Source organism: Nelumbo nucifera, chromosome 2 (assembly GCF_055504915.1).
Source record: "Nelumbo nucifera cultivar China Antique chromosome 2, China Antique-T2T, whole genome shotgun sequence".
Classification (NCBI taxonomy): Eukaryota; Viridiplantae; Streptophyta; class Magnoliopsida; order Proteales; family Nelumbonaceae; genus Nelumbo; species Nelumbo nucifera.
In genome coordinates, this window is record NC_142650.1 from 5,077,257 (window position 1) to 5,094,429 (window position 17,173).

The following is a 17,173-nucleotide window of genomic DNA, read 5'->3' on the forward strand; positions in this document are numbered from 1 at the left end:
GACGAATTCTTAAACTGTCCCAACATACCCAGGTTTTGACCCTCACTAAGGATCTCACTGATTGGTACATCAAAGATAGCCCAATCCGACACCCAGTGCAGTATCATAATCGAGTCTAGGGGTCGGGTGTAACTTTCCAGTTTTGCCCATTAATCTCCAAGGTCCATGGCAAAACTAGAAATCTGGTCAAGTTCAAATATTCAATTAATACTACACTGTATGTGCCTAGGGTCTCACCCTGGCAGCTAAGACAGGCCACCCCAACCGACTTGGTGGCACCACAGTGTCAACCTTATCAGGATAGGTCTCCCTAGACCGACCCACTGGCTATGAACATTCTAAACTAACACGAGTCTCATTAAGTGTCCAGTTTAAGGGTATTACACAGAAACATACCAAGGGAACATGAATCAAATATGCACTTTTATTCATTTACAATAAACTCATAAAGTACATCATTCTGATTGAAGCTAAGGGCATACAAAACTGTCTAACACTTTGATCAGTACCGAACTAAATACTTCGTCACTCGCGGAGAGATATAGTTTCAACTCATCCCCTTCTTTGGGTCGAGATAACACCGGTGCGGTACTTAGGTACATTTTCAACTCGTCAAAAGCAAGCTGGCACTCTTCGGTCCATTCGAAATTCTTGCTCTTTTTTATTGCTTTAAAAAAGGGAAGAAATCGGCCCGCCGATTTAGACATGAAGTAGCTTAGGGCTGCTAACTGGCTAGTCAGCCTCTGGAGTTCTTTTATTTTCCAAGGTGGTCTCATATCTAGGATTGCCTTTATTTTTTCTGGGTTGGCTTCGATGCCACGTCAGTTGACTATGTAGCCTAGGAATTTACCCGAAGTGATTCCGAAGACACACTTATTCGGATTTAATTTCATATTATATCTTCTTAAAATTTGAAAAACATCATTTAAATCAATTAACAAAGAGTTCAAAAATTGGGTATTCACGACCATGTCATCAACATAACATTCTACTTAATTGTCGATCAACGGCTCAAAAACTTTATTTACAAAGCGTCGGAATGTTGCCCCAACGTTTTTCAATCCAAAGGGCATAACCTTATAATAGTATATCCCGAGCTCAGTTACAAATGCGGTCTTGTCCTCGTCAGCAGGATCCATCCTAATCTGCATGTAACCGGAATAGGCGTCCAAAAAAATTAGTAACTTGTGCCCTGAGGTCGCGTCCACTAGGCGATTAATCTTGGGCAGTGGGAAGCAGTCTTTCGGGCAAGCTCTGTTCAGGTCAGTGTAGTTGACGCACATGCACCACTTGCCGTTGGTCTTCTTCACCAGAACCGAGTTGGCCACCCAACTCGAGTAATGGACTTCCCTGATGAAATATGCCGCAAGGAGCTTCCCGACATCCTCATCGACTACCCTCCATCGTCCGGGGTGAAGTTGCGTTTCTTTTGTCTTACTAACCTAATTAAAGGGTCGGCATTAAGCTTGTGAGTTATTATTTTTGGGTCAATCCCAGGCATTTCTGTCGTGGACCAAGCAAAAATATCTAAATTTTTAAGTAAAAAACTTACTAGTTGAGTTCGAAGTGGCTCGCTGGTTGAGGCACCGATCTGAAGAGTTATGGTCAGTTCGGTGTCAGATACTGGTATGTGGACCGTTTCTTCTGTCGGGGCAGCTCACTCTTCGGTGTACTCTACTAATTGCTCGATCTCGACGTCTTCTGCTAGCTTTGCTTTTCCTTTCAGAGCGGTCACGTAACATTTACGGGATTCGAGCTGGTCACATTTACGGGATTTGAGCTGGTCACATTCACAGGATTTGAGCTGGTCAGTTGGGAACTTCATCGCTAAGTAGTAAGTGGACACTATCGCACGTAAAACATGTGTGATAGGTCGACCTACTATCGCATTGTATAGGGACGGAGTCGTGACCACCAAGAATGTGTACTCAAATCGTACAATGTTCGGCCACGTGCTTGCCTCCACGGGTACTGTGACTTGACCAAGAGGTCTGACCTCTTCGCCGCTGAGCCCTACTAAGGGTGTATTTTCCGACTTCAGGTCGCTCTACTGCAACTACAATTTGTCGAAGACCTTGAAGAGTATGTCTGTTGAGCTGCCTGAGTCCACTAAAATGCATTTCACCTCGAAGTCGTTGATCCTTAGCTTCACTACTAAAGCATCATCATGCGGGTATTGGATCCTGCGCGCGTCGTCCTCAGTGAAGTAGATAAGTCCTTCGAGCCGATGTCACTTTGGCGGGTTTTCGCCTTCATTCTCCAATTTGCGGACCGAAGTCCTCCCAGCTTCTAATGTACATTCCGCGATGATGGACCTGTTGGTGATCATATTGATCACTCCGCGAACTAGCCTCTCCTCTGGTAACTACCGAGGTGGCTGCTCATTCTGCCTGCTAGTCTCAGGGGCATTCCTCCTCTGGTCCCCCTGACGATCCCCCTGTTGGTCTGCCTGCCCTCTCTCCTCTCGCAGGACGTAATTCTTCAAGTACCCGCGGCGGATAAGCTCTTCGATCTCGTCACGGAGATTCCTATAATTTTTCGTGTTATGTCCATGATCTCGGTGGAAATGGCAGTAGACATTCGGATTTCTTGTTCCCGGGTCTCCTCTTAGCTTGGGCAGCCATCTAACAAAGGAGGAGTCCTTAATGGCCATTAAGATCTCTCATCGCTTAGCATTCAAAGGTGTGTAGTTCGTTCTCTCTACTGGAAGAGTCCTGGAATGCCGACCAGACTTGTGACCGTGCGAGGGGAACCTACTTCTTGACTAGCTTCTTCCCCTGCTCGGGGGCTTACTCTTCTTTCTTTTCTGCTCACTGTTGTTCGTCCCTTCATTCTCTCTCTTCCTCTTTTCAGCCGATGGATTATCAGTCTTCTGATTAATTTCCTCCTCGGTACCGATGAACTGGTCTGCCAATTTAAGAAATTTGGTGATATCTTTTGGTTTGTTGGCTACCACATGCCACTTGAACTCTCTGTGGGTGATTCCCTTATTTGCTGCTATGAGACGCACCGCTGGATCAAGGTCTGGTATCTGCAGGCAAGTATCGTTGAAATGCGCAATGAACAGCTCGGCAAACTGTGCCCAACTCTTGATGAAGCCCGATGCGAGGTTCATATACCAGGTCCGAACTACCCTCCTGAATGTGGGGGAGAAGGCCACACACACGTAGGTTTCGTCGGCCCCGGCTAGGTGCATCCGAAACTGGAAAGAATCCACGTGATCATTGGGGTCGAATGACCCGTCATACTTGTCCAGTGGTGGAACATTGAAATCTTTCAACATTGGGGTTGCTAGGAGCTCGGGAGATAGAGGAGATGACCAGCTAAGCAAGGGAGGCACAGTCTTCATTGCCACCGAGCTCACTTTTTCCCTTTCTTTAACTCGCTCTGCTTGTTGGCTTGGCTTCGCTGGCAAATTATTTCTAGCCGAGGAGCGACGAGTTTTGCGGTGTCGCCGTTGTTGCTTCTTCACTGGCTCGGCGTTGGTGCTGTTAACCTCAGTCTGGTCTGGTATCTCGACATTGTCACGAACACTGTCACAAGGTGGGTCTTGGTTCCTTCTTGCCGAGTTCTCCTCGTTGTGGAGTTCGCACCGACTATCACGAGGCACGGAAGGGACTGGCCTCAAGTTCGCGCCTCTGGCTCCGGGCTGGTTGTTATCTCCCCGCTATCCATTGTTCTCCTGCTGGGAGTGCCGCAGCGGGTTGGCCCTGTTGAGCTAGCTATCCTCAGGCCTATTTCTAAGGTTTCCTTGTGATACTAGGGGAGTGTGTTCATCGTCCCTCCTCCCATGAGGTGGAGTTTGACCCCTAGGAGGGGCGGGCACCTGCGAGGTCCCCTCACCCCGCTAGGGGGATTGGCAGACGTTCTGGTTGGTTTCGGGCCGGTTCTGGTTCTGGCCCTGGTGCAACCCTAGGTGTCGGGGTGGAATCGGCTGTATTGATGGGAACTGCTGCTAATACTACTGGTACAGGTAGTACTGTTGATATTGTTGAAACTATTGGACCTGTTGCATATGGATCTATATCATTCGGACGCATTGAACAAGGTCATAAATTGGGAGTGCTCGACTCCATGGGGGACCACAGATGGCTCAGAGAAAGTCACGCCCACTAGGGGGAGCGGGACGCTCACTTGCATGGTGCCCTGTGGTACAAATAGTGACAGGACCCCTAAAGCTGTAAGGGGAATTGTAAACTGTCTAATACATACCGTGGGGCCTTGGGGGAAGGTTGATCACTGATCTTGCTCTCCGGTGACATTCAACTCGATGCTTTTCCTAGTGTTTCTGGAAGAATCCATTGAGGTTTGAGCGAAAATCATAACTGCAACTGGGATCGGGATGGCCTTTTGATCATTTCCCACAGACGACGCCAATTAATGATGCGTGATCTGGAAGCTCCTAGCTGGAAAACTGCCTGGATGTACTCGCGTGGCGAGCTGGATCAATATGCAAAACAGTGCTTAGAAGGACCAGGGTGGAAGACCCGATGAGGTCACTCCAATGCTTAAGTCAGTATTCTGTGTGTTTGCAAGTTAAGTATGAATGCTAGAGAGTTTAAATGTGAGTACTCGCGCGTACCTTCGCCTTGAGGATCGATGCCCTTATATAGTTAAATAGCCGTGAACCTTACGAAAAGGCTTCGAGATCCCCGGGCTGCATAGATAAAATCCATTCCGTTTCCGAAGGAGAGCAATGCGCCAATTGGTAAGGTTTATCAGTTTCCTTCGATTCGAATGGGGTGAGGATGAGCTCTGTTACTAGACGTGGCGCTTTGGTTCTTTGGTCCCGAACTGGCACATCGATTCTTTGGCTCTGAACTGGCACTTCAGTCCTTTGGCCCCAAACTGAATTAAGTGCCAAGGTATTCAAGGTCCTGAACTCCTGAACTGTTGGCAAGACTCCCTTGCTGAATTGTCACCCTACTGGCTGATCACATCCACGTGTACCTCAATCGCTAGGTCAAGCCAAATTACCCCTCATCTAATTGCATTGTTGAGTAAAAAATCTTGGCTTTTATGTGAGGGTCGGATTCTGGATCAAGATCTACGCCCAATAATTGGTCTAGGCTTTGGCTCAGGTCTGAACATGTTATGCTAATAGAGGCTAAGCTCGGCAAAGCCCGTGAACAGATCGTATCCCGCATACCCGTAAGAGATCCCACCGAGCCACCAACTAATCCATGGAATAAAACAAGTTACAAAAGCTTCGGATGCACGGATAAGGGGTAAAACAAGTTATAAAAGTAATCACCACAGTATCACATCTACCAATCTTCGATCTAATAACACATGGTGCAATTGAAAATCGATTTCTAACCTATTACGGCAGATAATCCACATGGCTAAATCGTGTTTAACGGTCTCTAACCTATCCATTTAAGTTCAAGGTCCATATTCGGTACCCCTATCTCAAACATTCTCGATCTTTCTTTCACCTTGTAGCTTCCAAAGAATACTAAAAATAGTATGAAACATAATAAATCAATATATAAAGCAACTGTGCTTGATCTCTACCAGAAAACCAATTATGAGAGAAGGTAACGAAGGAACACACCAATTCAGATTCAAAGAAGGCAAGAGCTTGAAATGAGAATTTTCCGGTCTACGCTAACTACATATGATCGATCAGTCCGTCGCATCCAAAATTCGCTTACCCACCAAAAAAAAAAGTAGACCCTAACCCCGCCCCTTTTTCGCTTCATCTGTTCTTTCATCTACATTTGGTCATCTGTAAAATTAACGGCCAGATCCCAATAATGAGCAACCCCTGCATCAGAGAACACCTTCTTTGCAGCAGCTTCAGTCCTACACTGATGAACAGTGAACCTATTGAAACTCGGTTTAGCAACACTACCTTGCCACACAAGCACACACCTGTTGATTGGTGTGTCCTCGTCTTCATCACCATCATCGTCTTCATTCACCACAGATGCAGCCCAGTTTATTCGCCTGAGCATAAGCTTCCCATACCTTTTAATAGGCTTGTTGCCACCTTCCACAACCACCACACTAATGCCATCTGATATCACAGCACAACCTGTCAACCGGTTCTCCTGGGCGTTTACATCAACCTTAAAGCGGGTTTGGGGATGTGAGAGATCATTGATCTTGTAAACAGAAACAATAGTCTCCGGTGTATTTGGGTCCTCAAAGAGCTTCCTCTCTTTTTTCTCACGGCGTTCTGCTGGGGTGAGCTTGCGCGCAATATTCCTGTCAACATGAGCTTGTTCACGCTCAGCAGCTGCACTCCTTATTTCCATTTCAAGCCTTGTGGGATCCTGCGTCGCTTCAGAGCCAAGAACTTTCATAAGATTGCTCATCTTAACCTTCGGCTTTGGAGGCTCTATTAGACCTTGCCTTATCATCTCCTGCCTATCTTTTTCCTTAGCTAGACGACGCTGTGTCCGCAATTTCTTCTGCTCCTTCTTAGTCAGCTTCAGAGGTTGTGGAGGTGGTGGGGCAGGTTCAGCTGGGGGCTCAATAGGGAGTGGGTGTTCAACATAAATTGTGATCTTGTCCATTTTTAGTTTATCTTCAGTAATTTTACCTTCAATGATATCACAATAGGTTCCAGAAAGCAAAAGTGGCAGATCCCTGATTATTCAAAGCATAAATCGTAAGATAAGCATGAATAATTTGTTCATATCTTACTATCATATTAGATACAGACTGCTCAGACAAGTGAAAACTAAAAGCCAAAATTATCCTAAATTGTCCAATCATGATAAGCAAAAGCATACATACCACCACTCTACATCAGGGATTGGATCCTTTGGCTTTTCTTTAGTGACAACTCTCTCTGATACTTCTATCAGATTCGGATTGATATCAGGCTCTGCCTTTGCTTTTGCCAACTGTGCTTGCTTTGTTTTCAGCTCTTTAGCTTGTGCTTCTCCAAATTGACTCTGAAAAAAGAGTTGTGAGGATTACCCAAACAAGGAAACCATTGAAGAAAACAACCTAGCAAAATGGTCAAGTTGCTAGAGAGACCCATACCTTAAATCTAATAATCTCTGCTTGTTTTGACCATTTACCTTCCTCTACAAATTGGAATGACATCCTCTTAGGCCTCAAAAGCTTGGTCTTGTTGATGCCCATTCTTGCATCAAAATGAGGATTAGTTTCTGGATCCACATCCAGCTCTGGTTTAAGAATTTGAAATGCTTCCTTTTTCTGTTTGTTGATATTGACCTGGAAAAAATAACATAAAACAGTACTTTATCAATGAACAAGAATAGCATGCCAAGGCAACCATATGGTAGTGACCCAATCCCATCTTGGCATTGGTAGGTGGTGCAAATCCCTTCCAGTTCCCACCAAATCAACTTTTTACCTTTTCTCACTTTCTTAAAATAAATGAAACATATATAAAGCAGATAGTCAGGTGAAGTGGCAAAGAATGTAGTGCCTTATTGAAGTGAAAGAGGCAACCAAGACTGGCAAAGAATGATTTATACCTTTAAGGTACTGAGATTTGTTGGTTTAGGCATATCGACTACATTTCCATGTTCATCAATCTCCCTGCCAAGTGCATCCAAACGAAGAACAGGAACCTTGGCTGGTTTTGGCTGAACAGCAACATCTGTTGTCGTATGCCCAGGAAACATGTTTATCAAAGGCGCAAATTGTGGGTCCTGATGAAATCCCATCTTGGCAGCAAGTTCTTGGGCCCTCTTTACAGCTTCATAGTTGGGTGCTGTTAGCCCAGCAAGAGTAACCATGCCAGCCGTAGGAGGTTTCACAGATGCAGCAGGTGAAGTAGACACACCTACAGCAGCAGTGATAGGTGGTACAGATCCTTGCTGCCTCCCTATGCTTGACAATGGGGTTTTTGATGCCTCTTTGTTTAACCCTGGCTGCTGGCCACCATCCGAGCTTCCACTTTTATTTAACTGCACAACAAAAACCAAATAGGAAACAAAAAATGAAATGGTAAACAGTCTACTTGACTCCAACAGAAAGCATTATCTTTGTGTCTCAGAGAGAGAGATAGCAAGAAGATGCACTAGTGAACATACCTGTGGTATCTTCTTCAGCTTTTCAGACAATTCCTTCTGCATCTGCAAAGCTTTCTTAGCTTTTGCTAAAGCATCAAGAGACAGACTTGCACTCTTGCCAGCAGCTGAAGTTGTTCCATCTGTACTGGAGTTTCCATGAACCTCATGAGATCTGGTAATACTAACTCCCTTATTTTCATTGGTGGTAGAAATTGAAGATACCTTTGTGGCTGTGGGAAGATTGGGGACAGAATTCTCAGGCATGGCCCTTGATATCTGATTAGGTGGTTCCAAAGAAGAATCCTGCAAGAGAAAAAGTAACATAGATTAGAAAAGATAATAAAAGTGTGAAGCATGGATAAGCATATAGTAAAAGTAGCTCATCAGAGTAGTTGAGATGGCAGAAAAACAGTTGGAAATATTAAAAGCAATGAATTTGCCTTTCATTCAGTGTATACAAAAGCCCAAGGACCCTATGAAACAATTCATAGCTTTAAAAAAGTTGATAGAACAAATTATGAAAGGAAACTATCTGCTAACCACTATTTCAAACTAGCAAGATATAGTTTCGTTGAAAGGAGATTCTCAACAAGATTCACTGTGGTTTATAATGTTTGGCTGTTTGCCTATGCAATTTCAAGCTTTTCTATCAGAATGGGGAACATCAGACATTACTTACCACCCTTCACAAACATGCTCATCGTCAAATATAAATCTTCAAGGTCCTCAACTTAAAACTGAGCAATGTCCATGTGTCAAAAAAAAAACACAGATTGTATATTCATGTTAGCATACCACTGTGACAAACATCCAGCCAAATGCAAATGTTATCATACAAGTATTCTGTTATCCTTGATCAAAGAAGACAGAAAAGAAAGGGCATTTTGGCCCTCCAAATTGTTAAGAAAGTTGCATGGTCAAGCCAGAGAGTGTAAAAGAGGATGACAGGATAGCCTACAAAAAGAAGGTCAATATAAAAATGTGATGTGTCAACAGTCAACTTGGAAATAAAAGACCTGAAAGCAATGAAATACCACTAATGAATAATATAAAACCACAGGATTTGGTCAACCTTTCAGTCAGACTTTCCCTTTCTTTAAGATCAGAAATTTGTGGTTTTATTAGCATTAATAACAGAAGTTTTCCTGTTGTTTGTGTGTGTTGGAGAGGATATAACCTATGATCACCCTTTCAAGAGGTTGCTAGGCTGTGGTTCTCAAAATCAGATCCAAGTCATTGATGATTTGATGTAAGGACTTGTTGACTGAATTTTCGGTATTTCCTTGATAAATTGGTTTTTCCCCACGATCCAAGGGTATAAACCAGTAAACCACTGATACATCTTCCGTTCAGCCTCATAGATATTCTAGGCACAACTAAGGGGTTGAAGATAAAAAACCATTAAAAAAAACTTATCAAACTTTTGGGACCACAACTCCATCGTATATTACATTACAAAATTGAACACAAGATTGTTCAAAATACTAAATACATAATAAATCTTTTTTGTTATTGAGAACTTAGTTCCCGCTAAATAAATCACATAACAAGCAACTCAGTTCCAATCAACTAGTGCACTGAAACTTTATAAAGATCTTTATGAGTTGTATCATAGTTTATGCATTAGCTATTGTAGATTTTATCCTCGTTACGAAAGAAAAATACAAAAATGACAGGAAAAATTAATATATATATATATATAAGAGCATAATGTAGCTTGGCGCTTAGCAATTAAATTGTTGTTTCGACAAAATAACTTTTATCTACTTCTCTAAAGATAATGCCAATAGCATCATGCAAAAGAAGCATGGGAATGGGGGAAATATTAACAACTAACCTGAGCAATGGAATCGCTTCCACTTGGAGTAACATTGCTCTGAGCATTATTTACCTGTTCAGCCATTCCCTGTTTCTTTTCTGATGCCCCAACTGAAACGGGATGTTTTCCTTCTTCAGTAGCAATCATATCGTCTTCCTTGGCTCGATCCTCGAATCTCCGTCTCTCTCTTTTCTCTGTCCTAACACTCCCAATCAGATCTTTCTTCTCTTCTTCCTTGAATCCATCATGGGATTTCTGATCCTCTGCCCTCTCCTCCCTACTAAATCCATTCATACCCTTGGAGTCGTCGACAGCCTTCTCTCCAAATCGCCTTCTCTCTCTCCTCTCTTCTTTCGCTCCATCCGAAACTCTAACTTTCTTGTCACTCTTATCCGTCCGATCCTCGCTTCCTTCGCGCTCTTTTCTCTTGTGCGAAGAAGACGATCGTTTTTCCACCGATCCTTCCCGGAAATTCCTATCCCGGCTGCCTTCTCTCCCTTCTCTGGGTTCATGAGATCGCTCGCGCTTCGACTCATAATCCTGCAAATGGTCCTTCAATCGGCCCCGATCTCCATCTCGATGCTTCTCATCCCTGGATGAACGTTTCTCTTCTCTGTATTTATCGCTGTGGAGCCGTTCTTCGGATTCCCTCGATCGAATGTCTCTATGTTTATCACTGTGATGCCGTTCTTCGGACTCTCTCGATCGAACATCTCTGTGTTTATCACTATGGTACTGTTCTTCGGATTCCCTGGATCGACCATCTTTGGCTCGATGCTTGTGTTCACGGTCACGGTCCCTATCTCGATCTCGATGACGATCAACGTCTTTGTAATGATCTTTGGTGGAATCCCTATCTCTGTCTCTCTCCCTTTCTTCTCTGCTCTTTCTGCTCGATGCCTCTCTCTCGTGAACCCTATCCATCCTGGCTTAGGGTTTCAGGGTTCTCGATTCTTCCTGCTCTCAGTCGAGAGGAAGGCTAAAGGCCTACCCATTTTTATCCAAGAGCCTGAGAGCACTTCACATCATCTGTGTTTTAACTCGAAGGAATTGATTCCACGGTGTGCCACGTAAGAAATAGTTTCAATTTTTTTTGAGAGGTAGATGGCAACGGGGCGGGATCCCGGCTCCCGAGGTCAAAGGCCCAAAGGGGTGTATCGGGGTTCAGGGTTCAAACTATCGATGCGTATCAGCCCATATCATGTTGGTGGTTTTCTGAAATATCCTTGTATCGGGGTTCTAACCAGTTCAGGGGTGGATGAATCTTAAACCAGCCCCCTCTGAACTAGTTTTGATAAAAATTTAAAAAGAAATCAAAAAACAGTTTTGATATCATTCAATACGCCCCTATTGGCATATTAGGCGTATCAATATTTTGAACCTTAATGGGGTTTAGGACTACCAAAGCTATGCCTTTTTTTTTTCTAGACTCACCTTGAATCTCAAGCTTTTTTTTTTTTTTTGCACTGGGTTCCCATGGAAACATTTTCTATAACAACTAGGAGAAATATTCCCATTGCATGCTCAAATAGTCAAATGGGAGCCGGATCTATTCACAACAAATTACTTTGTTTATGTTTGGTATCGATGCTGCAGTTGCAACACCATTTTTTGAGAAAACGGTATTGTTTATGTGTGGTTGGAAGCACCGTTTGTCTTTATTTTTGTTTGGAATCGTTGTTGATAGGTAGGAGGTTTCCTTGAGCAACAACAACTTTTTCTATTTGGTACCAATGCTCCAGGAAATGTTTTCAGCATTGGTACCCATTATCCAATGCCATATCAGTGCTACATCACTGCCCTTTTGGCAACAAAGAGTTGCAACTCCAGGAAACGCCTAATTTGACGTTGCTCCAAGCTATGACTTCCCGATTTTTGAGGCATGACTTAGAGAATCATTTTTTCTAGAAAAACGGTTCCAAACAAATACCCATTTCCTGAAACACCATTTTTTCTGATGTAACACTGATATGACGCCGTTGCTCCAAGAAACGGCAACGATGCCAAACTGTCGCTTTTATCAACATGTTCCACACGTCATATTTAAACTTGTTAGAAAAAGTATGTTGTTGTGAGTGGATTCTAGCTCGCCCAAATGTGTTAAGAGTCCGGATCTAGTCCCAGCAATGGTGTTACATATATTTAACCACAAGCAAACATTATGAGCATGCATAAGTTCATCCCGTTAGTTTCTCCCCTATTCCTCGTGCCCAAAGCCCTTCCCATTATTTTTTTCTTGACAGCTAACTTAGTTTCAGATTTTTTTTCATTAACCTCTGGTGGATCCTAGCAATATCTCACTTACTGTGTTGGAGCTAACACATCAGATGTGGGATGCAAAAAACATGATGCGTGTTGTAGACCTTCACCATGGTTGCCATCTGATTGTCTCGATTATGCTCATGGAAAATTCATTTGAGGATTCGCTTGTCTAGACAATGCCCACTTTGAGACAGAAATGGACGTGTGTTTCTGTTAAATATTTCCCATTTTTCTCTATGTAAGGTAAAACATTTTCCTTGACATTTGCATATTAACGTTTGTTGTGTTATAGGGGTGCAATTTGGGCGGATCCAATCCCAGTCTAAACCAATCTAGCCCGCAATTTTGTATAAATTTGGCATGGACCTTATGGCCTTGGCCTGTCTTAAGCTAAAAGTCTGTTTAAGAAAAAAAAATCAGGCCAAGTTTGGACCTAGCCCTTTGATAGCCAGAATTTGGGTGGAGCCCAATCCTATCTTATCCTAATACGAGCTTGGCTTGCCTACATGCATATGCAGACACATGTTATGTTTTTGATAAACCATAGCATAGCATACATGTATATATATATATATATATATATATATATATATATATATACATTTATATTAAATTTTAATGGGCATTGATGGATTGACTCAGCCCTGGCCCAAGAAGGCCTATAAACGGAGCGAATTTGAATAGAATCAGATGATATTTGTATTCGTTCCGATTAAAGAGTAGTTGCTTTGAATTCGATTCGGTATCTGTTGAATAATAAAAAATGTAAATTGAATTCGAAATTGTTTAAAATGAGGAATGTTCAAACCGATTCGAATTTGACTGATTCTATAAATATTAGAAATCCTAAATTTATATATCAGATTACACAAGAAAAAAAAAACCTTTGTTGTAGCTTGTGAGTAAAAAAATAAATAAATAAATAAATTGTTGTGTCTTGTGAGTAAAAAAGAAAAAAAAACTCAAAATAATATAATAAGAAGAAAAGAATAGGAAAAAGCACCTGAAAAAAAAATCAAAAAATAAAAAATATATAAAGAAGTAACAAATAAAGAGATGAAAGATCTTGGATGCCTATGAAGCTAAGATTTGAATGGAATAAGTTAGAACGCCATGAAACTCATTTGTCTTCAACAAAAACCCAGTGCCCTCTCCTTTTTTTTCAACATGCTACCTCCAACTGCAAGTTTAAAAGCAGTGTAAATGAAAGAACACAACAACAAGGGGAGAGGGAGATGAGGCAGAGATAAGAATTGACCAATATGTTAGAAACATTGAGAGTTGCAAGTTATGAGATGGGGAGAAGAAATGTCTTGTCAAAGTGAAGTAGGAAGAGGGAGGGTTAATGTCTCGATGAAGAGGGATGGGTTAATGGGTGATTGCCTCAATGAAAAAAATAATATAATAATCAATTAACTGTTGTATAATTTTTTTTTCAGTTTTCTGAAAAAGGACTGTGTATATCTAATTGTCTCGATACATTTTTTATGAAAATGGTGTAAGAGTATTAAGAGTATAAGACACGTAATCCTCTCTCTCTCTAATCGAATTTGATTTTTTATCAATTGAATCAACCTATATTCTAATTCGATTTGATAAATTAATCGGTATTAAATTTTGATTTGAATTCAACCATTAAATTGATGGAATAATCCGAATTCAATTAGTTTTCCTCAGATGTCAAATTTAAAATGGATTATCAAATACCGTTTACACCCTTACTTGAGTGGATCACATTTCATTTTGAGTCAGGCCGAATTTGACTATTTGGGCTTGACCTTGGGCTCGATCCATAGGCCCAATTCATAGGGTTGGGCCTGGCTTGAGCTTAAACTTGGGGCAGCCCACGTCGACTTGCACCCCAAAACATACCATGGATTTTTATATCGAGACCCCCTGGAATTTTGATTGGTTAAAGTACAAATTCTGTATATTGTGTGTGGGGATTTAAAAGTTTTTGGTCACTTTGCAAAGCACCTCGAAGAATCAGGATAGTTGGGATCAATCAAATAAGTGGAGCAATCTTGGGCAACCACATATCAATAGTTACCACTGTTATCAACACAAGATACAACATATGATATAACAATGTTAGTGATCTAATTGCTATGAGGATGAAGGCATTGAAAGAGGTGGTCGGACCCTTGGAGGGGTTACCCACATACCCTCGAACAATGGATTAGGCCTTTGTAGTTTGTAATTTCAGCACAAATGTAGGAGAAGTATATTATTGGTGGTTTATATATATATATATAGAGAGAGAGAGAGAGTGAGAGAGATGCATGGGAAATGGATATGAAATAATAAATGGTAAAGCGAATTTGAACTTAGGTGTGGGTTACTTGGGGAATGTTTGGTATGGCTTCAGTTTATTTGAAAAAACGTATGTATTTGATTTATCTTCAAAACCAAGAAAAAGTTGTTGATAAATGTTTTTTATGTGTTATTTGGCAATTAGGTGCTAGATAATCAGACAGTAAATAAACACCTTTGTGTTCCCAAGCTCACACATAAAATGAGACAAACATTTATTTGACAATTAATCTCGCCAAATAGCATTTTGGGATAAATGCCTACATGGCGATGAACTGACACTATTTTTTCAAATAAGCAAAAGCTATACCAAACACCATCTTATTTATATATACAGCTATAATTTTCTTAGATTTTTCTTATTCACTATTTTAATTTTATCCTTGATTATTATGGAATGCCTTTTAACTGATTTTGGCACGTGTTTATTTCATTAAGATTATAATGTTATGTTTCTTAATCGATGCACATGTCTTTATTGTTATTCTAAAATGTTATATTTCTTAATTAATGCATTATGAAGCCAATCGAAGCTCTTTTTCTAGTTTGAGACAAAGAAATATCAGAGTTCATCTTGGCCACCTCACTAGGAGGGGCTTCCCATCTATGAGACAAGGGGGGTTGGCAGGGGCAGCAATGACATCTTCTTCATTTTTCTTGAAAAGAAGAGAGGTTCCACCACCATTTAGCTTTCTCCACCAAGGATACTACAGATATAGAAATGTTCTCAAAGATTAACTCATTTCTTGCATTCCAAAGCATCCAACTTGTGTTAGCAATTATAGAAGAAAGTTTGGAAATGCCAAGACTTCTTTTCTTTTCCAGCCAGTACAACAATCAGTCTATGAAGTTTGCTTGATCTTCTACTTCTTCCATTGCAATCCCTAAACCAACCCGCACAACTCTGGAATAATGACATTGAAAAATAATGTGATTTAGTGATTATGGGGCGCTATTACATCTTGGACAAGTATCTAAAACTTCTAGATGTCTTTCCTTTAGACTGTGTTTGGAAACGATGCAAATGGAGTGTAAATCCCGGTTTAGGGTAAATTTGCACTCTGGTTCACTTTTGCCTGTATTTGGCAACATTACATTTATGCATTGACAAATGAAAGAAAACATATTTTTCAATATATATTTACATTGATAATAAGATGTAAAAGTACATCAATAAAAAAATAAGTAAATTTGCATTCAAGTGGGCTTTTGATAAAAAGGCGTATGTTATATTGGAATTTGTATTTGCATCCATTACAGCTAAAAGTCTGTTTGGTAAGAAGGTAAATTTGTCAGTGCAAAACTAACCCAACTTTACAATTTATATGGACCGCTTTACACTCTACATATTTGCATTCACACTTATTAGCATCATTTCCAAACGCAACCTTAGCTTAACCAAGGTTGGGAGAGCATTGTGACAACATCTCCAATTGAACATTCTAATTTTGGGCACGACCTCAATCTTCCAAATCTGCCTCCATGGCAGCTGATTTAAAGAATGCCCATTTGAGTTTGACCCAACAGAAGAGCTTTGTAAAGCCAAATAATATGCTGATCGAACAGTAAATTCATCTATTTTCGACCAACCCCAAACTATCTAATCCTTATCCATTGATCAGCTTAGGTGAATTCTCTAAATTGCCTCACACTCTGCTTGTTGGAACAATGATCTTAAGAGTTGAACCTTCCAGGTTCTTGACCTTTGATTTATAAGATCACTAACTATGGCTATATCGTAGTTCTCTGGTCGGGCTGATTGGATTTTGAAATTTGGCAAATTTTTCCCTTGGGTCTTCCCAAATATTGATAGTGGAGTCATCTCCCACCGGCCAAATAATACCTTTTAATAACAGATATCTGCATTTTAGCAAGCTTCTCTAAGCCCAAGAGGGACAAGAACCTAAGGTTGTGTTTGGTTTGAAGGAAAAAGTAGGGAAATGAAGGAAAAGGTAAGGAAACCTTTATAAACCTTGTATAGGTTTCTCACCTTTCCCTTCCTTTCCCTACATTTTCTTTCAAACCAAACATAGCCTAATGGGTCTTGAAAAAAAGGAAGAACGAGGATAATATATATTCTTTAGCACTTTTACACATAAATAATGCCTCTTCATGTTGAAATATATTCCATGCTACTTTTGCTAAGAGGGCAAAATTGAACTCTTCCATGTGCTTAAAGCCTAGTCAGCTTTGGGTTTACACAACTTTGACCAAATAATCCAATGAATTTTATGTTCCCCTATTTTTTGACCACACATAAAGTTTGCCATAAAACTATTAAGGTTTTTGCAAAGATCTTTTGGGAGCTTAAACCGAAGCATTGTATAAATGGGAGAAGCAAAAGCATTTGCCTTAATCATAAACTCCCTACTAAAGAAAGCAATATTGAAAACTTTGGAGTCACATTTGTGAAAATTTTTTATTTATTTCTTCGAAAGGGAATGGGCTTAGGTATTAGGTTTTGCACACTCGATAGGTATCTTATACTTTAGGCCGAGTGACAATTTAACACTCAAACTTTAAAACGTGACAATCTAGTACCCAAACTTTCGAAATGCGACAACTTAGTACCTGCTATTAACCAGTCGTTAAGTATCATGGGAAAAGACGCAAATGCCCTTCAAGTGTCATCTAATTTTCTTTATCAACCATTTGCAACCTGTAAGCCTATAAGTATGCATCAACTATAGAGAGGGAGGCCGAGCACCTACAGATAGTTGAACCATTGACCCAAAAACCGGTGGCCATAACAGCTCCAGTCTTGCGAAGGTTCTCATAT

The 17,173-nt window shown here is 41.0% G+C and overlaps 1 protein-coding gene across 2 annotated transcripts; it reads right to left on the minus strand.

The window, feature by feature from the left end:
- Nucleotides 1–5,465: 5,465 nt before the first annotated feature.
- On the minus strand, nt 5,466–10,847 carry LOC104594680 (Pre-mRNA-splicing factor 3). 2 transcript variants are annotated; one of them, XM_010255088.3, is made up of 6 exons: nt 9,892–10,847; nt 8,022–8,303; nt 7,461–7,895; nt 7,000–7,194; nt 6,748–6,908; nt 5,466–6,597 (listed from the first exon to the last, which is right to left on the minus strand). In XM_010255088.3, the coding sequence occupies exons 1-6, from the start codon at nt 10,741–10,743 to the stop codon at nt 5,718–5,720; spliced, it is 2,805 nt and encodes a 934-aa protein (XP_010253390.1). In that variant the 5' UTR covers nt 10,744–10,847; the 3' UTR covers nt 5,466–5,717. The 2 variants fall into 2 exon arrangements, with proteins under 2 accessions (XP_010253390.1, XP_010253389.1); XM_010255087.3 differs by having other exon boundaries at nt 9,838–10,845.
- Nucleotides 10,848–17,173: the final 6,326 nt, after the last annotated feature.